Below are 26,498 nucleotides of genomic sequence, written 5' to 3' on the forward strand. Positions count from 1 at the left end.
GTGATCAAGCCTTCCACAGCTTTCAAATTTTTGTGGAGGACAGAAAATTGTCTGAACTAATTATTTCTACATTGTCATAACATACAGGTAGCAGAACATAAAAGGAGACGAAATAATAATTTTGCTTCACATATACAGCAGCTATTCAAAGGAAACAAAATCAATGATAACAAAAAAATCTCATTTGATTCACCAACACCAACCAGGCACTCAATTTAGTATGATTCTGAACCTCCATGCCCACCCCACTCCTAACCCCATCCCCACCCCATACCAGTCTTAGTTTATTACAAAAGAGTACAACGAACAATTAGTGATGTCTGCCATGTGTGGGCAAAAGGAAAGGAATAGAATATGGGTCACTTCTTCATTTCCAAGTTCTGCTATGGAACATACTGATGGAGTATTGTTGTTTTTTTCATACACTTAGACTTCTTTGTTAAAGGCTTTGCATGGATTTTGCATTTGTTTTCCAGAATTAAACTCTCAATTTTCTATATTATTGACTTATGCTATTAAAAAAAGGAAAACTTCAGTAAAATAATATTCAGAATAGATGCTGAAACATGAGAGGGAAATTTTAGAGGCTATATTTTGGTTTAAACTGCTTAGATTTTACTATGAAATATCACTCTCAATGCGGGATGGTTACAGGGTTGTCACTAAAGTGTTACAATGAGTATCAGTTCTATTTTCCCTGGAATGGGAAGTAAAAACTGCTGCAAGGGAATGTAAGATCCCCTTTTTCATGGATGAGGATTTGAGTTGTCTGCCTACTCACGCAGTCAAATTAAACTGGAGGATACAATTGGGCTCAATCAGATGACTAGATAATTAATAGTCATTTATGAGGGGAGTAGAGTTTATTTTTCTTTGTTGCTTAATCATTGGGCAGGTCATTTTACTTATTACTCATTTGGGGGGGGTGATCATTGTCATATTTAACCACCTGCGTTGTAAGAGTTCAGTGAGGAAATTTGGAGGTTGGTTTCAGTGTAGGTGAGAAGTGAAATGGGAATAGTAATAAGAAAAAAAGAAATGATCTTCCTTACTAAACTAAGTTCCTGAGAAGTAGATGCAAAATTAAATCACTTTCTGTAATAGTATGAGGGTTTTTTCAACCTAAAATTAGAAAGCTTGTGCGATATTAGAAATTGTTATTGTATAAATTGTTCAAAAAGCATTCAATTGAGTACTTATTACTAAGTAATACATCTATTAAAATACATTCACACTTGAAGTGAGGATGTTTTGTACAAATGATATACAACTATGAATTTAAATATATAACTATGGCAACCATTTAAAGACAACTAATACATTAAAGTTGGTAATGGTATAGTGATAAATAAATGTCTAACATGATTTTCTAGTTTATATATTAATAACCAATAGCTATAAAATACATTATTGTTTCTTGAAAATTTCCTTCTTCTACTGATACTGACATCGTATCTGTTAGTTCAGTCATACTGTGAATTTGGTCACAATATCAACATCTTTATCCTTAAAAACATCTTTATCCTTATCACTAATAAGTTTTTTCTTTGTGTGGTATTCAAGCAACTTTCAAAAATTTTTGACAAAGGCTTATGGAGCAGGTAATATGCTTTTCGTATTACCTGGGGGTAGTAAGATCCAGGTCCAGGTCATACATAGGCCAAATATCACAAAGCAGAGTCATTAAGAAAATGTGGCTCATTCACCTGTCTTCAGGTGTGAAAGGGAGCTAGTTTTTAGAGCACTGGTTTTGAAATCATAATGTAGTGAAAAAGCATGAGAGATGTGGATATCCATGCATGTATTTGTTTACATGAGCAAAGTTGACTTTATCTGGTTCCTTAATCAGTTTCCGGTAAAACATGGGATGAGGGGTTAGTTGTTAAAAATATTCTTCGCAGGCTGCGTTGAAAATCTTGAGAAAGAATTTTAGTTCTCGGCATACTTGATCAGCATTTACTCGGGCACGTTGCTGCTTCCAGCATCTGTTCCCTTGCCTTTCTCCTGTCCATTGTCTTCCTTTCCTGTCTCCTCTTTCTAATCGGAGAAAGTTTCCCCATGTCCAGAAACTCTCTAATCTGGTGCTCACAGTTAGGTAGACTTAGTTTTGTTGGTAGGTATTGACAGTGTTTCATGGGGCTGGTTTGGAACACCAAGTATTCACTGGTTAGCTACCTCTCTGTCACATGTCACAATACCCTGTGCGCAAATCACTCAGGCTTTGAAGTCTCGCTTTATCATTTAATACTGTGGGGAAAAGTTATTTCAAAGAAGCAAACTCGCATATTCAACACTTTAGGCATTGGAGAGATCCAACAACAAGATAGGCATTGGAGAGATCCAACCCAACATAGCTTTTGCTCTACAGTCAGTAAATATTTATTTGTGAATCTATAGCAAAAGACAGAATGGGAATCCATTAAATGCCAAGGATGAAGAAATGAGACTGAAGAGGCTATCTACTTGTAACACTTATAAGAGTCCCACTTCAATTTTTTCTTTTTCTCACAGGAAGTCCATCAACAGAACCTGGAAAAAGCTGTGTGTCACTAAATCCCGGGAAAAATGCTAAATGGGAAAATCTGGCATGTGTTCAGAGACTAGGCTATATTTGTAAAAAGGGCAACACAACTTTGAATCCTTTTGTTATTCCCTCAGGTAAGTGATTTATTTGATCTGAAGTGTATAAAATATTATAATTAAAAGATAAAATTACAACCTAGTCATAACTGTATGAAATGACATGTTTTGTGGATAATTTATGGAACAAGGTTAATGATATTCCTACAAAATTTCTTTTTATTGGTTCCTACTTACTGGTCACATTTCCTGAGTGTGGTGTGGTGCTTAGGTATGTGCAAAGCCTTTGACAGAACATAAATAAAAATTTTGTTTTTGCTGCAGCCTTATGAGGGAGTTATTATTATTCACACATCCTAGATGAGGAAAAAAGATATTCAGAGGGTTTATAAAACTTGCACATGTGACAAAATTGGAATCCAACCTAGGAAATAAATATCTGAAAGAAAAATTTTTTAATGGCCTCACTGTTTAAGGGTCTATCTGGGCTCTGATCCTATTCAAATTAGCATTGTACACTGAAGTCTTTATAGAAATGGAATAAAACATCCCAAAAGTGGTAACTGAATTTTGTATATAGGCTAGACCTGAGGAAAAAAAATCAATTATGCTCTCTACTATAATTTTCTGGAAGAATTAAACTACTAAGGCAAGACTGCATCCTTTCTACAAATTGGTAAAACGCAAACAAACTCCATTTTTTTTTTACAATTAAGCTATTTTTAAAGGGGCACAGTACTTTAAAGAAATGTATGTATGTATGTATGTATGTATGTATGTATGTATGTATTCTGCTTGGGAAATCTGATTGTGTGGCATTGTAGACTTTTTTTCTCCTTGACTTTTAAAAACAATTTATTTTATTTTAAAATATGATTGAAGTGGCTGGAAAGTCAAAAAGTACCAAATGATAAATAATAATATTTCCTTCCAACCTCTTACTTTTACCACCCAGTTCTCCTCTCTGGTGAATAAGTGTTTCTGGGTGTATATCCTTTCCTAGTTATTCTATGAAACAAGTATATTTATAAGTATTTTTGTCTGTTTTATTCATTGGCAGCATACTATACATATATTCTTTAGTTTTTCACCTAATAACTAATTTTGGACCTCATTCCATGTAGTACACAAATAGCTCCTGTGTTCATGTTTATGGCTGCACAATGGCCATTGCAGAGAGAAAGACTCTCTATTTTTTGACTAGTTCCCTATTCATGGACATTTAGTTTACTTCCAATTTTTTAATTATCATAAATAATTCTACCGTGAATAACTTTACACACATGTCATTTCACATGTGTGTTAATTCCTAGAAGTGGAGTTGCCGGATCAAAGAGTAGGTGTGTTTGCACTTTTAATAGCTACAGATATAGCTGGATCTCCAATGGGAATAGGTGAGGGTCTGGCTATTGGGTCTGGTCATACTTTTCAATATCACCATTATGACTGTGAACATGGCTCAGGCAGACCTCAATCCTTCTTGTATTTCATCTCTTCTAGCCCTCCAGTAGGAGAAATAGTATAATTCTCCCTCCTTGGATGAGCTTATCCAATTCTCCTTCAGAAGACTTGGAATTGCCTCTTTGGGGAAGAGAAGAATGGTTATTTTATAGTTTTCTTGGTCCAGGAGGTGGAATTCTGTTGACTTGGCCTTGTTACCTAACCCCCCTAGTTTTAGGTTCCTTCTCTGTGAAAAGGAAATATTGACAATCGTTCTTCCTGTGAACATTTGTTCACATTGTCAAGCATTCAGTAAACTATTCTTATTTCTTTCCTATGCCTCACCTTGCTTCCTATGCCTCACTTGTTATTGGTTCTTAAATTTCTCTATACTTCCTGGATTAACCATTCTCTCTTATGTATAAAGTCAAATAAACCAGAGCTTGACAGAGAATATCAAAGGTCAAATTATGCAGCACATGTGACTGGGGACCCCTTGGGTGAGAATTCTACCTTGGGCCTTCATGGCCCTTGTAGTGATATCCTGTTTGTCCATAATTCCTAGGTCCCTAGAGCTGCACCATTCAGTTCAGGAGCCACTGAACCACAGGTGGCCACTGAGCACATGAAATGTGGCTCGTTCCAACTGAGATGTGCTGTCAGTATGAATTACATACTGGACAAAGACTTATGGGAAAAAATCATTTTATTGATTACGTGTTAAAATGATATTTTGGATATGTTGAGTTAAATAAAACATATTACTAAAATTAAATTCACCTGTTTCTTTTTATTTTTAGTTAACATGACAACTAGGAAATTTAAGAGTTTACAAGTATGTGGCTCACATTGCATTTCTGTCGGAGAGCGCTGCTCCCGAGCAATAAGTGACCTTTTGTAGTTACTCCACAGGGAACTTCCCTCCACTGGTGGTTTTTATGTTTGAAAATATCCTTAAAGTTCATCTGCTCAATGTTTGAAGACCTGAGCATTTGCTGACATTATTTTCAGCTTCCTAGGCAGCAAAATTAAAATATCCCACCAGAGGGCTCCAGAGGTATACAAACTATTTTTTTTTCTTTTTTCTTTTTTTGTAACCATTGGAAGTTTACAGAATCTAAATTGTATTGAGGGGATATAATTTTTTAAAATATGCATATTTCTATTACAAAAATACAGTGTTTGGTCATCATGACTGTCTATTTACTTGAGTGACTACTGTACTCAGAATCCTGGGCTTTGACGAAGATATTGCCGATAGTCTCAGCCTTAAAGGGAAAATGCGACTGACACATTAAATTCATAACAAATATTGTTATGTGCCCTACACTGAATATTTACTAAGGCAGCACATTTGAGAACGTTAATATCAAATTTCAATATATAAATTGACATTCATTTGGTAATATAGTCCTTTTTACGCAAGGTATGTTGCTAAATTGCTGTTTGAAATAGTATGCATAAAATGGTAAGCATAAGCTGCAGTATAGCAAATGTAACTTTAATTTTTTTTCTGGACGAACATGCATATTACCCTTACCAGGTACCATGCCCTATGTCAGTTCTAGGGCACATGGGGATGAATATGGTGAGTCTCTGCCCGTGCCCTCCCCAGCTCAGTACCGTAATAGTATATTTTTGTAATGTATAATTAAGGTTCTGAAATTTGACCATAACAATTAGTAGGATGTTGGCCCTATTACTGATTTGATTAAATAATAATCGTGTGGCATTTTTAACTTACAGTCACGTTATCGCAAAAGCTTGCTAGTCCAGAACACAGTGAGGATGGGTAGTTTAATATTAGTATTAATGTTATTTAAAATGTTTTAAATATATGGATACTTTGGTTCATAGGATGTGACTGGCCCAAGATTACGCAATTGTGGCAAATTCAGGTTTTACCTGAAAGACTTCTGAATCTGATCCCTGTGATTTCCACAATATCATACATCATCTTTTGGGAGAAAGTCAGGGGCAGTGGGTCTGTTCAGAGCTTCCTACTGCTAAGGTTTCAGAGGCTCCTTGGTGCCCCACCTCCCCGTTTTATTCCATTTTAACACCTCTCTCTCATGCCTGTTTAATGAGTCTTGCCCTCTTCTGAGGAATGATTGGCCCCCTAATGTCCTTAGACTAGATGTACATTGAAATCTTTAAGGAATGTATGATATGTCACACCTCGCACCTCCAGCATTTACACAACATGCTTAGTACAGGTTTGCTAATGACAAAGTGCAGATAAAATGATACAGTCTATTATATCTTCATGTGGCGTTGTGGTAGATAATTTTTCTTTTTTTTTTATAAACAGAGATTTCCCTAGCATCATTTTTAAAATGAAAGATGGATTCATATCCGTTTCAGTCTAAAAGAAGGCACAGTCTCGTTTATCTTTTGTGAATATGCCAAAAAATGAAAACTAAAGATTGCCTTTAGTTGCCCATAACTCTGAACTGTTTTTTATATAGAATGATAGAAAATGTTGTTACAATAAAAAGAAAAAAGAAGAAAAAGAAAAACACCTTCCCTTTTAAATGTTTCCCAAACTCTTTTTTTTTTTTTTTCCTAGAAAGTGACGTACCTGCTAAATGTCCGAGTCAGTGGTGGCCATACGCAGGTCACTGTTACAAGATTCACAGAGAGAAGAAAATCCAAAGAGATGCCTTGGTTGCATGTCGGAAGGAAGGTGGCGATCTAGCAAGTGTGCACACCATTGAAGAATTTGACTTCATCCTCTCTCAGCTGGGATATGGTATGAACTTCCATCAATAACAGGCTTGACTCCAATCTTTGAGCATCTCTGGAAAATTTAATCATAAATGTTAAATTTTATAAATTCAAGTTAATGATTCAATTACCAATTTCATATATTTAGTAATAAATACTAACCATGCCTAAAATGTTGAAATTGTTTAGCATTTTAAAGAATTTTTTATCACTAAGAGCTAATTTGATTTATTTTTCTTTTAATATGTAATCAATTCATGGATAATTTAAAAAATATTTTTCTATATATAATCTGGACTCAGAAAAGTCTACCTTAAACTTGTCGATAGTATTTCAGTTTTTGTAATTATTTGTGTATGTCTGTATATTTTCTTTTCTGAGGCCTATATTTTATCTCACAAGAAAGGTCTCAAAATGAATCATCTCATACTTTGGATTGTATTTTCTTTATTAACATAGCTAATGCTGCTAGAATGGTGAGCAGGGAAAGAAATAAGATATTTTATTGGAGTAGTTAGATATTGGCCTCAACCTATTAAAGAAATTTATGTCTGCATTTTAGGTACATAATGTAACACGTGAATAGAAAATGTACCAACCAAAATATTGTAAAGTTTTCAAAAATTGAAAAACGCTTATTAAAAAAAAAAAAAAGTGGGTAAAATGAGATGGGAATGCTTATCCTGAAGAGGAGAAGAATGTGGAGGAGCCTAATGGTAATGGACCCTCTGCAGTACTTGCTGATTAAATGATTATCATTTTCTGTTCCACTGATGAGACTTTTGAGTCACTGCAGCTGTTCATTTCTAGCAAGCAAAACAAGAGGAAATGGATGGAGGCAATGGTGGGGACTGCTTCCTGCCACTTCCTGCCTACAATTGATAGGAGTGGGGGTAGGGAAGAGGAAAGGGCCATTGACAAATAGATGAGAAAAATAGAGTCGTTTCAGAGAAAGATTTGAAAGATTCCTTGCTCCTGTGCCAAATGGAATCCTTTCTTCTCTGCTTACCTCACTTGAGTTTACTAGGCCATGATAATAGACTGCGGCAGCCTATGAACGATTTCTTGATTTTTTTACTATTTACTATCCTGGAGAATTCAGATCAGATGATAACAATGTAATCAAAATGGATCTATCTGGATAATATCATGACATGTAAGTCATGATACTTATAGTAGGTACTAAAATTTGCAAATAAATCAGTGAAAAACGGATTAGTTATAATGTTCTAGGGCTAATGTGCAAATTTTGCTCTATTTTATGTAATATGATGTAGTAACCAGAGAACCTTACATGTTTATTGCTATAGTTATTTTGGGAAGTTGGATAACATTTTAAATTCAGCTTGAAAATGAGTGAATTTTCACTAGGGAAACATTTCTTTTTTATTATTGATAAGGACTTACTTATTTAAAACAATAAAAACAATATCGATAACAGTAAAGAAAGACATAAAATTAAAATTACTGTTTCTAAATCCCAAGCTTAGGAAACATTTTGCAGCTAGTTGAGATGATATCTTTTACGTTAGTCATGGGAATACAGTGCATACATTGGGACCTGCACACATACATTATGATTACATCAACTGAGACAGCTTCCATAGCCAATTTATAAAAATCAGCCTTACAACTTTATACTCACGTCTTACATATTTCGGTAGGGTCAAAACTGTGCCTAGGAATTAGAAAGGTGGAAGGGGAGAACAGTTTAGTCAGAAAGATGTCTGTAGGAAGCTCTTAATACTTTATTATAATTGTGCAACTTGGGAGTTAGGTCTTCATCAGTTTTGAACCTAAATCCTTGAGGTGTCTGTGAGCTCATTTTGAAGTCTGTATGGGCTGCTCGAAAAGACCATCATCTGCCAAATTAAGTGAAAGGAAAAAGGATTATCCAGGCAATGTCATTCACTCTTTATAGTGCTGGAAACATCTGCTGGGACTGGCGCTAGGCCAGTCAGGGACTTCTCCAAAAGCAAAGCTGAGTGACAACTGTAAGAGGAAGAGACTAAACCGGTTCGGGAAATTCCTGTATAGTGGCATTTTTTCTATATGCAATATCATCTTTAAAATCCTTTGGCAAGTAATTTTATGTTACCATTTAAAGACCATAAGTCAAGCATTCATGATGGAATTCCCAGTAGAGCAAATTAAATGGATATTGAATTGTGTGTTCTTTCATTTTTTAAAAATTTGGAATTATAAGTTTTTGGCCATGAAATTCTAGCCTTCAATTTTGTCCCATTTTATTCATGATATTTAGAATTTTTAGAATTATAACTATTGTTAAAATCAATAATGCTCTTCATAGGATTTTAAAACGAAAGGATCACATTTTATATCTAGACCTGGTTATTTTTGTTTTAACCTTTATTTGTTATTTGGGTTTTTCTTGTATTTCATGGTGAAAATAATTTCACATCAATTTATATTTCTACGCTAATAAATAAGTGCCAAATGTCAGGACACAGCCCAACTCCTCAGTTTATGCATCTTCTCACTGTATAGGTCATTTTCACTCCTAGTACAGTGATTGAGCTTTAACAGAAATACCTAGAATGTTGTTGTTAACAACAGTTAGTCAAATAAAAGTGGTTTTTAATATTTATTATTTTGAAACATAACTTAAGACTTACTAGTACTCAAAGAGATTTTTATATACATAAGCGCCATATTTCCAACACAATGAGTGCAGCTGGCATGGTAAGTTATTTATGACAAAAAAGAAGCTCCACAAGATAGAGGGTGATGATAGACCCACCTCAATTTCAGTTTTTCACCTCTCAGGTGATGTACTTGGCAGTAGCACCACAAAACAATACAGTCAGGTTCACAATGTAAAGAACACATTACACAATCCAACGATAATAAAATTGACAGCATAAAGTATAGTTCACATCGCAATCTACAGCAGGTAGGTCACTTAATAGGATGGTCCTTTATGATAGTTATCATATTAACAGAGTAGAACTGTTGTTAAAACAGAGGGCCTTCCTTTCCTGATAACCTCCTGATCTCTGGAAAGAAAACTTTGTGTAAATTGCTGTTGTGTTTTTCTTCTTGCTTAGAGCCAGACGATGTATTATGGATTGGCTTAAATGACCTCAAGATTCAAATGTACTTTGAATGGAGTGATGGGACCCCTGTGACATTTACCAAATGGCTTCGCGGAGAACCCAGCCATGAAAACAACAGGCAGGAAGATTGCGTTGTCATGAAAGGCAAGGTGAGGTAACTTTAATGACTGAAATCGAGCAGAGGCCACAGGGGATTTCCCCACTTATTACATTGGTTGTTTAGATTATGTCTAGTCTAGGTTAACCTGGCATAGATCAAACTTGAACCAAAACTCAGATTCAATTTCTTGAATCTCTCTCAATTGTTTAGCAACGTCAAATTTTCAAGAGGCCCAGAAAAGCAACAGACAGAAACTTCTGGGTCAAGTATAAAATTAACCAATAACTAATACTCGTATATTGATCCTGTGCTAGGTTCTAAATGATACCATGTATGTATGGGTTGAGAAATCAATTCAGAGCTTTGGTTCTACTTTCAACTGGTTGCTCTGAATAGATGTAGCCCTAGTTCGATCTATTCTGGGTCCCACAGCCGGAATTCAGGGCTTTTGCTTTTTTTTAGATTATATGGAAGTCCCAAATATGAAAAGATTGCTTCCATATCCTAAATATGACTTTGGCAACTGAAGGATATCATCAAGTTCAGTTTTGTTAACAGACAACGAATGTGGTTAAGAAGCAAGGTTTTGATGTGAGAAGTATTTCCTCATTTGCGAAATGGGCATAATAACTATACCCAGCTCGTATGGTGGGTATAAGGATTAAATGAGTTAATACATATAATGTACATAGCACTTGACCCAAACTTATTGTCCAAATAAGTATTAGCTACTGTTTTGTCATTGTGGTTGTTTTTGTTGCGATTAATTGAAAGCTTAAGAAGAGAGTAGGTGGAAACTACCAAAAGAATAGGCAGAAGTATGTCCTGGGAAGAGGAAACCAGAAAGAATCCTACTGATGCATAGAGTCAGAGAAAGAAAGGTGGGTAGGAACACCCATCGAGATTGAGAAAGCATGGATTCGCCCAGGAGTGGGAAGACCAAACCTACCATTTATAAGCATCTCTCTGGTGGAAGGATTGAATACAGTGTGTCGAGACGGAGTGAGAGATGAGGAATTAGAGGCAGACAATACAGAAAACTTTTTTCAAGGTGTTTGGAAGTTAAGTGAAGGATAAGAGAGGTCATTTTCCCATGAAATTTCTAAGGAAAGGAGAGAGGATGGAATTGGAAGTAGAGCTAAAGTTGAAGCCTTAGATCCAAGAGGACAGTCATTAATAAAACTTGGAAAGGGAGGAAAGATGCCTGGTTTCAGGTGTGTTTTCAAGTTTGTTGTGTTGGGCGAGGGAGTGTATTCTGGATGGTTTTACATATACTTGCTTAACTTGAAACCAGCTGACTGTAGAGGCTGTATGCAAAACTTTCTTTGGCACCATCGCTTACAAGCAATCTTAGTTTCTCTCTAGATCCCTCTAAATAGTGACTTGGACAGCTAAGATATAAAAACATATGGGGGCTACAATCTCCTTTTACATCTTTGTAGCTAGATTCAGATTTGCCGTTTACTTGTGAAAAGTCAATTTACCTTTGCTTTTTTCATAGATGCCATTTTCTCTTAATAACTTAAATCTTTGTTTTTCTTTTTCTGAGGCACAATTACAAGACAATAGCATCAAAGTCAAACAACTGATAATCATGACGTTTTTCCTCTTTGCTTTCCGCAGGAGGGGTACTGGGCAGATTGGGCCTGCGAGCGTTCTCTTGGTTACGTCTGTAAGATGAAATCACAAACCCAGGGACCAGAAGTAGTGGAAGTAGAAGCAGGCTGCCGGAAAGTGAGTATAGAATGTACATGATGATTCCAGATCAGGAAATAGTATATGATATACTTGGCTTTATTTTTGCCCGTGAAAGTACTTTATTACTGTCATAGCTAGCCAAACTTTTCAATGGTTTAAATATTCAGTGGTTTATTGTTAGTTTTTGTATCATTGTTTTTGCTGTGATTCAATTCTAAATATTTTCAATTTCCATTAAGATTTCTTTGACCCATGAATTGTATGTGTGTGTGTGTGTGTGTGTGTGTGTGTGTGTAGGCATGTGTGTGTTGGTAGTGATGAGTGTTTTGTTTCTTAGTTTCTAAATAATTGGGAGATACAATTGATTTTAATTTCACTGCATTGTGATCATATAAAGATATAAAGTCTTTGTTGTTTTATGTTGATATTTTCTTTATGGTCTAGTTCACAGTCAGGTTTTGCGAATATTCCAGGTGTGCTTGAAGAGATGGTCTTTGGTAATTGGGTTCAGGGGTGTATATTATATATGCTGACTAGGTAAAATTTAGCAATTATATTATCCAGATATTCTATATTCCTAATGTTTTGTCTACTTGACAAAATATTCTCCTTGCATTTCTGTCAATTTTTGCTTTATATACTTTGATATGTGTTATATCTTCCTAATGAATCAGTCCTTTCATTATGTAATTACTTTCTTTATTCATAATAATGCTATTTTTGCCATAAAGTCCATTTTAAATAATATCAGTATTGTCACAGAAGCTATCTTTTGCTTGGTATTTCCCTAGAACCTCTTTTTCTAATAATGTCATTATATTTTAGGAATAATCTTGTGAATATATATTTACACTTTTATTTTTAATCTAATTTGATTAATCTAATCTGGCTTTTAACTGGCAAACATGAATTTAGTTTTGTTTTCTATACTTATATATTTGGATCAGTTTCTATCATCTTATTTTGTGCTTTATTTTGTTTACATTCTGTTTTCTTTTTTCTCCTTTCCTGCATTGCATTCGTTCTACTGAATAGCTTTATGCCATTTTCTTCCTCCACATGTTTGGGAATTATACATTCTACTTCTATTTTTTAAGTGGTTAACTTATGATTCTAACATGCATTCCTGACTTGAAGTTAAAGTTAATCACTGTCTCTCTCTGCTTCCTGAACAAAATGAAGATTATAATTCCACTTAGACTTCTAAAAGATTAAAAAAAATTGGGGCATTCAATATTATTTTATATTAATTTCAGGTATACAGCATAGTGGTTAGACATTTATATGATTTAAGAAATGATCCCCTGGCATTTGATTTACAATAAATGATTGTAAATTAGTGACTAGTGTAGTACCCACCTGGCACTGTAATGTTAGCCTCACAAGAAGCTGAAAAAAAGAATACAGAGAATTCCCGTTTATCATCCACTTCACTTCTCCCACTGATAACATCTCACTAGAGTACATTATCACAACCAGGTAATTGACAATATTATTAACTAAACTACTGGTCTTACTTATATTCCATTCTTTAACTCCCCATTCCCAGTTAGTTATCTTTGCCATTTTTACAGGCAATTAGACCTGGATTCGCTAAGACATTTGTTGATTTCTTTGTTCAGTGTACACTTTTAGCCCACTCATTCCTCCTGACTTAAAATTCCTTCTTGCCAAAGTAAATAGATCTTTTAGTAGTTCTTTCACTTGGGATGTGAGAGAGGGAAACTTTGTCTGAAAACGTCTTGAATTTATCCTCATCCTGCATACTAGTTTATGTAAGTCATTTTAGAATCCTAGATTGACAGCTGTTTTCTGACTGTGCTTTGTATATTATTTCATTTTCTCCTGGCTTTTACTTTTGCCATTGCAATTCCTATGATTAGAGTCATCCTTCTTTTTTTTAAAGTGTGTCCTCTATATTTTCTCTGATTGATTTTCAGATCTTCTCATTATGTTTGTCATTCTGCAGGCTTAGTCCAATGTATTGAAATTTGTATTGATTTTATTGGTTCCATTTGGAACTCGATATGCCTCTTTACTTTGAGGACTAGTATCTTTCAATTCTTGCAAATTGTCAGTCTTTAATTTTATTCTGTGCTTCTGAATTTTATCTTAGATTGATGTTCTCATTCTATTTTCAATCAATATGTTTTTTTAATCTCCTTTCATATTTTAATTCCTCTGCTCCATTCATCCAACTTGCCAATCTTTCTACAACCCTATTTTCTACATTTAACCTGGCCATGAAGTTTTTAACTTTGTATTTTTCTTTTCATGAAATTTCATATTTTGTGTGTTCAGATCTTCTTGTTCTTTGTTCATAGAATATGATCTTTCATTATTGATTTATTTTCTTCTTTTGTGACTTAATCTCAAACATGCTGATTTTTATAATATTTTCCCAGATTGTGTTATCATGTTAGATTGTTGACTTTCCCTTAAAATGAGACATTTTCTCACATGGCTTGTAATTTTTTATTGTTAATTAGTTCCCACCCCATCCCTCAAATATTATAGTCTTGCATGACTTGTGTTGTAGAAATATTTATGTTGTGTGGTTTTGCATTTTACTTCTCTAAATACCTGAGCTTCTCCTTTTGTAGACTAAATTTTACAATTTTATTTATTTATTTATTTTGCCTGTGAATGCTCATACAATGTAGGTAGTGTAAAGTGAAAACCAGCACCCATCTGTGGCATGGGTTAGTTGTTTTCCCAACAGAAGAATTTTTTCCTACACCCAGAACCCCAGGCAGATGACAAGAATCTCTGTCCTTTCCTAGTTCTGTAGCTAGAATGTTCTTGTTCTCTTTGCCCGGAGGGGCTATCTGTAATGGGTATCATCTTCATGAAAGGATTTCAGTTCTATCTCCCTGCCTCAGATGGGCTGATGGCCAGTTATCTTCGTCTGCATGGACAGTAGAACCCAGACCTAATCTAGGTCTGATACGCCCTGGGCAACTTCAGTCTCAGCTGATACACTTTCAGTTCTAGTTTTTAGTTTCTTACTTATTTTTTATACCTGGAATGTCCCCTTCTTTCATTCAAGCTGTAGTATGGATTTTTTTGTTTGTCGTTATATTTTCATTTAGCATTTCTCTGTGTTGGAAGTATGGGAGGGGAACCACGCCAAATCGTGTTGCCATAAATTTGATGCGTACTCTCCCAGCTGACATGCCTTCAGCTCACCGCCTGCTATTGGCCTCAGTAGGCAACAAGGCTTGCCACTGTGCAAGTTATTTCCTGTGGTTACCTATTCTAAAACCCAAGTCTTAGTTATTCTGTTCAGTTTCCTCAGTAAACATTTTCCAAATCATTTTGTTGGAGGATGCCCCCTAATTGGAGAGAATGAGTGCCCTCCCCCCATTTTGTACCATGATTTGTTCTATGAGGAACAATCTACTTGTTATTTGTATTCATGGAATGGTTTTCAAATGACTTGCAAATAATTTGAAAATGCAAAAACGCATTTCAAATTATTCAGATTTGAGTTCTTTAGACACTTCTTTTGTTTATCAATTTGTGTTTCATAATAGATTATTAAAATAATATCTAATACATATGCATGGCAATCTGCTTGATAACATTAACAGGGCTGGAAAAGACATGGTTTCTACTGCTACATGATTGGACATACACTTTCAACATTTGCAGAAGCAAACCAAACCTGTGTGAATGAGAAGGCTTACTTAACAACTGTTGAAGACAGGTATGCAACGATTTATTTTAAAATGTCAAATGATGAAAAGTTTTCAGAAAAGCCTAAGTATCAATGTGTTCTAAATTTCTGAATAAATTACATTGTGATCATGAGGTATAGTTTGTAAAAGTAGAAGAATTAAAAATCATATTCTCGTTTGAATTCTTCATTACAAACATTATAAAATATTTTGCTGCTTTTAGTACTATAAAGCAATATTCAGAACTGTTTACTCATGCACTAGTAAATGTAGTTTATGGATCTAACTTTTTTCTATATCTATTTTTGTAAGCTGGGAAAGTAGGGTTTTCAGGTCAAAAATCTCACTTTCTATCTTTACCATTTTTTCCACCAAAAAGTAGGGCAGAGAGATTTACTAAATATTTTATTCATTTTTCCAATTCTTCCATTCTTTTCTTTTCTTTGTTAGGTTTACTAGACTAATAGATCAAGGAAATCACATGGACATAGAGGATTTCATGTAACTTTTGACCTCTAGAGTCCCATCTATTTTTAAGATTTTAGTATTTATTTATTTTCCCCCTACTCTTTTCAAAGCACTAGAATAGGTCCAGGAGAAACTTAAAAGAAATTTTTAAATGTCCATTCCATTTGCAGTAAGAAGGTAAAATATTATTGTGTTTTAGTGCAATAAATATTTCTTGATAATTTTCTTTTCTGTTTCTGACCTGACATACAAGAATGAAATTGAGGGTAAAGTCCACACAGATTTGTATTATCCTCGATAATGTAATGACCTCTGAAGTTACTTAGCCAAAAATTGTGTAGAGCATTTGAAATATTTGAAAAGTGGACTGATTTTTAAACAACGTATTTTAAAACGCTATAGTTTTCTCCTTTGCATTTTCAGGAATCTCTTACATTTTGAGGAGGGGTAGAGAGAAATGATTTGAGTATATTTGAATGATTTTATTCAGTCACCTATATAGTATTTTTCCTTTATAAGATCACGTTTCCTTAGTGAAATTTGCATACCAATGACACATAAATGTAACACAATATATTTGAGTTACCAACTAAATAATAGCTCAAATGTAGAAATGAGATACTTTTCATGTTGATAATTAGAAAAGTTTACATTAATATTTCTAAAATTGCTTGTAGTTAATTATTTTATTTTTATTTTTAAAATTAGTTTATTGGGGTGACATTTGTTAGCAAAGTTACATAGATTTAAGGTATACAATTCTGTAATACATCATCTATATATCACATTGTGTGTTCACCACCCAGAGTCAGTTCTCTTTCCATCACCATATATTGGATCCCCTTTACCCTCATCTATTATGTTGGTGCAAAAGTAATTGTGGTTTTAGCAATTGTTTTTAACCTTTTAAACTGCAATTACTTTTTCATGAACTTAATATCGCCCCCTTCCCCCCTTACCCTCTGGTAACCACTGAACTATTGTCTATGTCTATGAGTTTTTGTTTCTTTATTTGTTTTTCTTGTTCTTTTGTTGTCAGTTTTATATACCACATATCAGTGAAATCATATTTCTCTACTTTTTCTGTCTGACTTGACCTGAATAGACATTTCTCCAGAAGACATACAAATGGCCAATAGACATATGAAAAAATGTTCAACATCACTAATCATCGGAGAAATACAAATAAAAAACACAATGAGATATCACCTCACCCCAGTCAGAATGGCTATCATCAACAAGACAAATAAGTGTTGGAGAGGCTGTGGAGAAAAAGGAACCCTCATACACTGTTGGTGGGAAGGCAGATTGGTGCAGCCACTGGGGAAGGCAGTGTGGAATTTCCTCAAAGAATTACGAATAGAATTCCCATATGACCCAGCAATCCCTCTCCTGGGTATCTACCCAAAAAATCTGAAAACATTTATCTGTAAAGACATATGTGCTTTGATGTTCATTGCAGCTTTATTTATAGCGGCCAAGAGATGGAAACAACCAAAGTGTCCTTTGATAGATGAATGGGTAAAGAAGTTGTGGTATATATACACAATGGATACTATTCTGCCATAAGATAAGATGAAATAGTGCCATTTGTGACAACATGGATGGATTTTGAGATTATAATGCTAAGCGAAATAAGTTAATTATTTTATTTTAAATTATTTTATTATTATTGTTTTTTAGATATGAGCAAGCCTTTCTAACTAGTTTGGTTGGATTGAGGCCTGAAAGATATTTTTGGACAGGACTTTCAGATGTACAAAACAAAGGGACCTTTCAGTGGACCATTGAGGAAGAGGTTCAGTTCACTCACTGGAACTCTGACATGCCAGGTATGAGCAACAATTTAGCCTGTGGATTTCATTCACCTTGGACATCCACTGGGAAAGCCTGTTACTCCTCCATGTACCTTTCCAAATAGACAGTATAAATGAATTGTGTTTTCAGTATTTTATATTCTATTCTTTTTTTGTTTTTCTGTTTTTTTTTTTAAATTTCCAATTAGTTTGCAGTGGTATAAGAAAACAAAGAGGACACAATCTCTAGGTCATCGGGTACTGTTCTATTTGAAAAGTATTTATGAAATCCTGCATGGTCACAAATGTTCCAAATGGTTAACTTAATTCTAAAAACTCAAAACTATACTAAAGGGATATAAAACTTTCAATGAATAGAAATATTAGTGTGCTTGAGTTGGTGGAGCAAAGATAGTGCTTACATAGAATTCTTTCTATATCGTGTATGTGTTGCCCTGTTTAGTCCTTTATATATGTTAGATTGTATTTTATCCTTATAAGAAACCTGCAAAGCAAGTTTGCATATTTTCATTTTAAAGATGTAGAAACTGGGGCTCAGAAAATTTATATCACTAGAAAGATTTGGACCATGGATTTAGACTAATCTGTGTATTTCTGAAATCTGTGGTATTTGCACTAACACCACCCTCCCTCCCTATAAATTTTGATTTGCTTCCTTAGTAGGTAGCTTCTGAAATAGCCTCTGAAAGATTCTTTACCTTCTTTTTACACTGGTGCCATAACATATGACAACTGCCAGGAAATTCAACATCCTTTTTGCAAATGTTTCATTGTGCCTGGGCAAAAATCTAAAGACGGAATAATAGCTCAAGGGTATGAATTTACTGCTTAGCCTAACAAGTCCTAATCTTCAGTTCTTTTCATTTGTATTCTCAGTTCTCTATAGGAAAATAGATCAGTAAACTGGATAGTGCAATTCTTGTTTAATTATTGAGTGTTCTGAAAAAATAGTAGAATTTCAGTTTATTTTTAAATAACTGGGCAATATTAAGAGCTGAGTGCACACTTTAAAGAAAAAAATGTTAGGAGTTGTTAGGAGTGATCATTCTTACTCTCTAGGATGCACTCCTTAATTTTGCTTGTATTGTTCACTCATTAGTAGGATTATGAGAGATTAATCTGGGAATGTCTTTACGGAATAAAAATGAATGAAACAGGAGCCATAGGGAATCAGAGACATTAATGACAACACTTTAGAAAAGATGTATCTCCCCAGAACTTGAGTTGCTCTAAACACTTTTAATGTCCTTTAAAAGAATAATAATAAAAGGTGACCTCATCTTCGCAGCAAGGAATCCTAATGTTTGCCAAGCTCTACCTTAATTAATTACTATTTGGTAATAACCATGACTCTAAAACAGAATTATAAACCATGAAGCTTAATATAGTCCTCATTTTATTCTATGTACTTTTTTATCCATGAAAACATTCATTACAACTCTGTAAGGTAGGAGGTGCTACTGTGTTTCCCCGGAAATAAGACCGAGCCAATCAGTTCTAATGCATCTTTTGGAGCAAAATTCAAGTAAGACCTGGTCTTATTTTACTATAATATAAGACTCGGTCTTATATAAATAATATAGTATAATATAATATAATATAATATAATATAATATAATATAATATAATATGACGTGATATGATATGATATGATATGATATATGATATGTTATAATATAATAAATATAATACCGGGTCTTGTATTAATTTTTGCTTCAAAAGATGCATTAGAGCTGATTGTCTGACTAGGTCTTATTTTCGGGGAAACATGATATTTGCATGTTAAGATGAGCCAACACGTTCCGAGTGACTGAGTAATGATGAAAATCCCCAGCCCAGGTGTACCTCATTTTGAAGTCTGTGAAGAACTTCTGTTCTAGAGGATCTACACAGACCCGAGGGAACAAAAATATCTAGAAGAATGTGTTTTAAAAAAAAGAAATGTTAAACCATTCTTTTTGTTATTGTGGTCAATTTTATTATACTGTAATTATTGTATCATTAAATGTCCATATGGGGGGGGCACCCTGCCAGATGTTAGAAATACAAAATGTTATCAAAACCTTTGAGATCATAAATTCAGTTGCTTTGTGACCTTTGAAATCATAATTCAGTTGGGGACATAGGCCACACAAATAAAAGGTAAATAGTGGTTCACATAGCACAAATGAATTGCCAAATGCTGCAGGATTTTCTCATCACATGTAGATTTGGCCACAGAATCGGACCCTCAGGTTTGAGCGGTCTCCTGTAAGCATGGCCAACCGTCAGCAGCACCATTTGAGTGAACTGTATGTATTTTATGCAGGGCGAAAACCAGGCTGTGTTGCCATGAGAACTGGGAGAGCAGGGGGCTTATGGGATGTTTTGAGATGCGAAGAAAAGGCAAAATTTGTGTGCAAACACTGGGCAGAAGGAGTAACTCGCCCGCCAGAGCCCACAACAACACCTGAACCCAAATGTCCAGAGGATTGGGGCACCTCCAGTAAAACAAGCTTGTGTTTCAAGGTAAGTCACAATTACTAAGCTAATACAGAATTGGGAATATACTTCAGCTTTAGGGATCACCTAAGGAATTAAAATGCAAAAACCAAAACCACCATGCCCAGGCTCCACCTGTAGAAATTCTGGTTTTATTGATCTGGGAGGAGTACAGGACATCACTTATTTTTAAAGAGCTCTCCTTGGTTCGATGCTGGTGACCAGTTGCATTTAACACCAGCAAACGTAACGAACAACACAGACACAGGTCACAGCAGCCTTTCTTCCAGTGCTTTCCGTTCATCACCCTTCTCTCTGCGTCCCGCCTCTCTCCCAGGCTTTCTGACACTAGTCGGAGCTCGCATTTCTTTTCATCTTAATGAAAATTTCTTCTCCTCCTCATTGTCTCCCATTGCATCTCATTTTCGCTCTGTTCTTAGAACCCTAGCCTTTAGTTAACTGAGTTGATAGAGGAATCTATACTAATGCCACAGGGGTGTCCTGAAGATAACGCTCCACTGTTCTGATTTAACCCCTGATGATTAGGCTAATGGGATATGAAGGCCCTGCTAAGTAAGGGCACGTGGCCGTTCAGCGCCCTTTAAATGACAGTGTGATCGATCTTCTGCTGTTATTTTATGCAGTCCTAAGCAGGACCATCCATTTTCTCCTAATGCAATCGAGTTCACCTAAACAAGTAAACAAAAACCCCAGCGAGTTCAGCATTGGGTCTTTTTCTCTCTCTCGTAAGTCATATCCATTCTAGAGAAGGTGGTATTTAGCCAAATACAGAAATACACTTATCTACTGCTTAATGCTATTATTCTCTAAAAGTCCTGCTCTCAGGGACCTCTATTATTCAATCCTTTCAATGGCAGATGGCCATGGCGTGCCTTGTAAAACAGTTTGGCAAGGTTGATGAAGAACTTGAATTACTATAGTGTGTGTCAGAATTAGGTTGTTTAATATCTAACTGGAGGGGTATGGCTTGTTAAGTAGGAAACTGCCATTAGTAGCAATAGAGACTGATGAACTGTTCAATCCAGATTAGCTGGTGGGGGCTAAAAGCGTAATTTATATGGAAGGGGATGTATTGAGCCAAGACAAGAGAGGATTTTGTAAATGGACTGAGGACCAACACAAAGCCACTCAGGTATTTATTGCTGCCTCTGGACGCTTTTGATTCACTCCAGGGAGGCCAGGTTCATCCTACACACAGCCTGAGGGTGGTAGGCTACTGAGATTTATCGCAGCATTTTGAGAGAAGCAGCAGCATCCTGCAGAACTGGGAAGCGAACCAAGTTTCCATCAGACGTTATCCAGGTGGATGTTCAATAAACCCTTGTATGTGCTTCATTAGAAAGTTTGGGGTAGGGTTTGTTTGGAAATATACAGACCATCTTTGTACAGATTAAGATGTGGGAAATACGAATAAAATTCAGCTGATAGTTGATTGAATTAAGAAAATAAAGTCTTATATCACAGTCTAGCAAGTCAAGGTACTCACAGGACTTGGGGTTACTGACATGGAAACTTACTCAAGACACCTGTGTCCAGATAACTCAAGTTAGGGTCAAGGTGAAGGTCACCTTGGGTTGTTCGATGACAGCTGGGCAGCCATACTCCGTTGGAAGCAAATCCTTTTCTCCACAAGCCTTGGGTGATGGAGCCATGACTCAGAAAAGATAAATAAAAATTATAAAAGCTGGTGGAGACAAGGAACTGCTATATCATTTGCATACTGATAGGTGTTTCCCAAACTGTCACTGTGAATTCCATGTCACTGCAGTCCTCTGGATAATATGACATATTCCCTAAATTATTAACCTATTAAATTGAGTTTAGCTTATAACCCATCTTGTTAGATGCTCTGCCAGATGAGTGTCTGTTTTGGCATGTGCGCCAAGAGTTGTGAAAATATACATCCATAGGAAAAAAGACAAGACAGTTTTGAAAGACACTACCAACGAAATATTGAAAGACTGCCAGGTTATTCATTATTTAAGCTAAACAAGACAACAATCTGTGGCACGACCTTAAGGAGGTTATTATCCTTAAAATGTGCTTTATTCATGTTTACTTTGTTCAAAAGTTGCATTTTTTCTCCATCTCAATGCCACTTTTCACATTTAACCAAATCAATCCTGTCTTCGATAATGAGCTTAACCCATATGCCTAAGGTTTCTAAGATCTTAATCTAATTTCTCCTGTGCTATCAAATAATTTTATTTTCTAAGGTTTTCTCAACAAAAATGATCTCCCAAATTTTTTTCCCCAAATATTCAGTCATAAATTCATTTTTAACCAAGAGAATTATGTTGTTTTGGGCCACGGCAATGTCTTGCTTTTCTATAAATGAAATCTCATCAAAAGTGAATAATTCTTTTTCTTGATTTGATAAGCTATGACATGTAAAATAACATCTGAAACCATATCATTTTTAGCTGTTTACAAAAGGAAAACATGAGAAGAAAACATGGTTTGAATCTCGAGATTTCTGTAGAGCTTTGGGTGGAGATCTAGCGAGTATCAATAACAAAGAGGAACAGCAAACAATATGGCGATTAATTACGTACGTATCTTTTCTATATAATACTCCTTTCTTTTAACTATATGGTGCTAATGATGTTGAAAAAATTCTTACATTTCTGAAATTGTTGTCTCATGATACTACTTTGTGTCCATGTAGCATATCCCAAATCCAGGTGCCCTTTTAAATCTAGTTTCACTTCCAAATGCTTTAATTTTGTATAAATCCTATGAGGAATGGCTCTATAAAAGTACAAGACACTCAATACATATTGTTAAATGAATAATGAACGGCTATCTTTCAATGCTTTACAATGATATCTTCTCAAATGGTGGCTTCTGTTTGGGATATTTGTGGGTTGTACCAAAATGTGTATCTATTTCATAATACTTACATTTAGTCATTGAATTTGCCTGTGTACTAACTAATTTATGTTTTGGAGGTAACTTTCAAATTTGATGAGTCCTCATAGGTGACCAAATTTGTTTCATGCTATTGCATAAGCTTTCTTTATATCTTGTATATTGCAGGACTAGTGGAAGCTACCATGAACTGTTTTGGTTGGGGTTGACGTATGGAAGTCCTTCAGAGGGCTTTACTTGGAGCGATGGTTCTCCTGTGAGTAATTTGATTATATATATCGTTTTCTTACTTCATCACATAGTATTTATTATCCTTGGCTTAATGCACACTTTTGGTAAGAAAGGTTATCATAATAGCTAGAGACATTTTTCTATGGAAAATAAATTCTATTTTAGGGTCATTATTCTGCCCCTGCCCTAGTAGAGTTCTCCTAGTCACACAAGGTGTAACCATGTTGACTAGATTAAAAAAAAAAAATGGGGAACTCATTCCACTAGTTTCTATAAAATAAAATCTTTATTCTGTCATGTAAAATTGATATGCAAGTAGTTAAACTTTTAAAAAATTGAGTATTTTATAACCTCTTATAGATCAGAAGATCTGGAAACAACTTTTGATATTTCATGAATACCCATTAGACTTTGTCAGACTTCTCCATTCTCAGAAAAGGAGAAGTGAGAGACTAAGCACTTGCTGTCAATGTTTAGTACACTAGTTTTCACAGGAAGTGATTTGTGATTTCAGTTCTATCTCCTTATAACACAGCAGCAACTTTTCAAAGAACTTGGGTAAGGTGGTATTTTTGATGGCTCCATTGACATTTGAATTTTATATATTATATTGCTGGAAAATAAATCAGAATGCTTAGTCTAAAACCCTATGGGCTAGGAGTCCATGCTGAAAATTCCATAGGGGACCTAAACCCAGCCTTTCATCTATTTCTACTGTTCATTTTAGTAAAATTTGGTAGTTTTTGTTAGCAACATGTTATAGGCCTGTTTCTTTTGTAAAAAGAACTAATGAATTCCTTTGTGCTACCCATCGAATAAAGAGAAAGTTTCCAACATCACACATATTATCCCTTAAGAACAAGTTATAAATGTACGAACTCCTAATACTGAGAAATGGAGCTCTTTGTCTGATTTTTCCTATATATAAATGCCACTTCTGTGGCCTATTCTATTTAATGAGAGTAAAGGAAATTTTATAATAACCAGTAGCATACTCTATTCTACTTCAAAAGTTTCCATGTAATGAAACCTATGTCTTTCCCAGTCGTGTTTATAAATCTTTCTATCAAAGTCAAGCTTTGGAAAATAAAAGTAAATAGATTACAAAATGTAAATATATCTTTTCTGTTTGGATAGGTGATTGACATTGGCTTGTTAATTGACATTGATTGTTAAGTGATTGCAATGTAATGTTTCTAACACAGGTTTCATATGAAAATTGGGCTTATGGAGAACCTAATAATTATGGAAATACTGAATACTGTGGAGATTTGAAAGGTGATCCTGGTATGTCCTGGAATGATATTAACTGTGAACATCTTAAGAACTGGATCTGCCAGATAAAAAAAGGTATGATAACCTGTTTTCTCTTTTATCTCAGCTTAAAGAACTGACCTCCTTACATCCCAATGTCTTCTCTTCATTAGGGGAACCAAACAAACAAAAATAACAAAATAAGGGAACTGGCAGGGACCATCGTTTCACAGGATAAGAATGAAGTCACTGAGCACAGATAAATGTTCCAAAGGAACGGAGGATCAAAAGGCCACCGAGAATCCTAGACCAAAATCACGTCCGCGGAAATAGTTCCCACGAGCTGTGATTTCTGACTCGGTCCTACAGTGGTGGGAGTGGGTGTTCTACTCTGTGAGCAGAGTATTGAATATGCGATTTCTTTTTTGGAATTTTCACCTTCTGACCTCCGTTAGTCAGGTGAAAGCTTCCCTAAGTCTGAATTTCTTATATATTGATTTGTCAAAGAAATGTTCAACACAAAGAACAACCACCGACTTGAGGTCCCTGATAATATTTGGACCCACCATGTTATGATGGTCAAAATGTATCAGTGCTTGCTGTCAATCATCATCTTGACTCAGAAAGTTCCATATTTCCAAGTCAGAGAGTGAGGTCAGAGGATTCAGGTTCTTATGTTAAAATAAACAAACCAACAGACCCACCCTTGAACCAAAATATGAGTCAACTTTCTCATTTGGAAACAGATAGATGGAACTACATTGCCCTCTGCTGTCAGGAAGCCTTGGCTACTGTCCCAACTTGCCTTGCTAGAGACACTGTTGCTGACTGCTTATTTTCCTTACTCCTGCTTAGATTAGTGCTTTCAAATGTTCAGAAAGGAGGAATAAATAGTGGCCAGTTTTCTTTAAAACTTCTAGCTACCAATGATTAGTTTCCTTATATATTATTAGTAGCTCTGTTCCTACGGCTGTTGAATACACTAAACCAAAAGCGAGGTAATCCAAGTCCTTTTATCAGATTCCAACAAAGTTCAGATATATCAGTAACTACTTGGAAAGAAAAGTGTTTCATTTAACTTTTAGTGAAACATACATTTAATAAAAATATCCTTTGATGAAAAATATATTTTATAAATAAAAAGTTGATATTTAATGGTTTCAAATAATGATATTGTAAGTAATTTCACAGCTAATTATAAGATGTGTTAACATCCATTGAGCAGCTTCTAAATATCAATAACTCACATATTTTACCCCACCTATTTACACATATTACTAACTTCTTTTTGCAGTGGACAAGATTAAGGGTAAGCATTTTAAACCCCGGTCTGTCTCCAAAACTCATGTTCTATTTTTTTTCCTTTAGATGACACTACTTGAACCTGAAAACTCTCTTGCGACTTCTGGTGGCTATTATTATAACTACTTTGTTTATCTCTTAACTCCTAATTTTGTTTTCCTTCATTCTCCTCTACAGCATGATAGGAGAATTGGAGAGTGGAAGAGAGGGAGGAGAAAAAAAGAGCAATTAAATTTTTAACTATATCAACTCATGAAAATAGTTGAAACCAGAAGGATATGTAATAGCAGAAGTACAGCACACTTTATAATAATTTTCTTTTGTTTTTCAGGACAAACACCAAATCCTGAGCCCACACCAGCTCCTGAAGACAGTAGGTGTTTTCTTGTTTTCTGATATCCATATTGATATTTTCCCCCTCTTTCCTCTCACAATGAAAAACATATTTACCCTACGAAGGTGAAGAGCAAAGGTTCTTAATATCTTTGGGAATCTCATATAAATTTGGATTTTTCTCTCTAGACAGGTGCTCCTATGCACAAACATAAGGCATTGTTAGTGCAATTTCTCAAGGGCTCATGAATCAAATCCAAAGACACATGTTTCTTCTTTAGCACATGTATTAGTTTCCTATGGCTGCTGTAACAGATTACCACAAACTTGGTGGCTTAAAGCCACATTCATCGGTTTCCTTGCCTTTTCCAGCTTGGTGAGTTGTATTCCTTGCATTTATGGTTTCATGGCCCCTTCA

The 26,498-nt window shown here is 35.1% G+C and overlaps 1 protein-coding gene across 1 annotated transcript in view; it reads left to right on the forward strand.

Moving 5' to 3' along the window:
- Window positions 1-26,498, forward strand: part of MRC1 (mannose receptor C-type 1) — a 78,825-nt gene that overhangs the window by 26,610 nt on the left and 25,717 nt on the right. The window contains exons 6-16 of the mRNA XM_019752082.3: window positions 2,512-2,658; window positions 6,590-6,772; window positions 9,816-9,973; window positions 11,548-11,658; window positions 15,216-15,331; window positions 17,454-17,602; window positions 19,896-20,095; window positions 22,513-22,640; window positions 23,129-23,216; window positions 24,397-24,541; window positions 26,079-26,120. Of these exons, the coding sequence (XP_019607641.3) occupies window positions 2,512-2,658; window positions 6,590-6,772; window positions 9,816-9,973; window positions 11,548-11,658; window positions 15,216-15,331; window positions 17,454-17,602; window positions 19,896-20,095; window positions 22,513-22,640; window positions 23,129-23,216; window positions 24,397-24,541; window positions 26,079-26,120 (1,467 nt within the window). The remainder of the gene's footprint in view (window positions 1-2,511; window positions 2,659-6,589; window positions 6,773-9,815; window positions 9,974-11,547; window positions 11,659-15,215; window positions 15,332-17,453; window positions 17,603-19,895; window positions 20,096-22,512; window positions 22,641-23,128; window positions 23,217-24,396; window positions 24,542-26,078; window positions 26,121-26,498) is intronic.

This window comes from Rhinolophus sinicus, chromosome 1 (assembly GCF_057876585.1).
Source record: "Rhinolophus sinicus isolate RSI-liver-muscle chromosome 1, RSI-T2T, whole genome shotgun sequence".
Taxonomy (NCBI): Eukaryota; Metazoa; Chordata; class Mammalia; order Chiroptera; family Rhinolophidae; genus Rhinolophus; species Rhinolophus sinicus.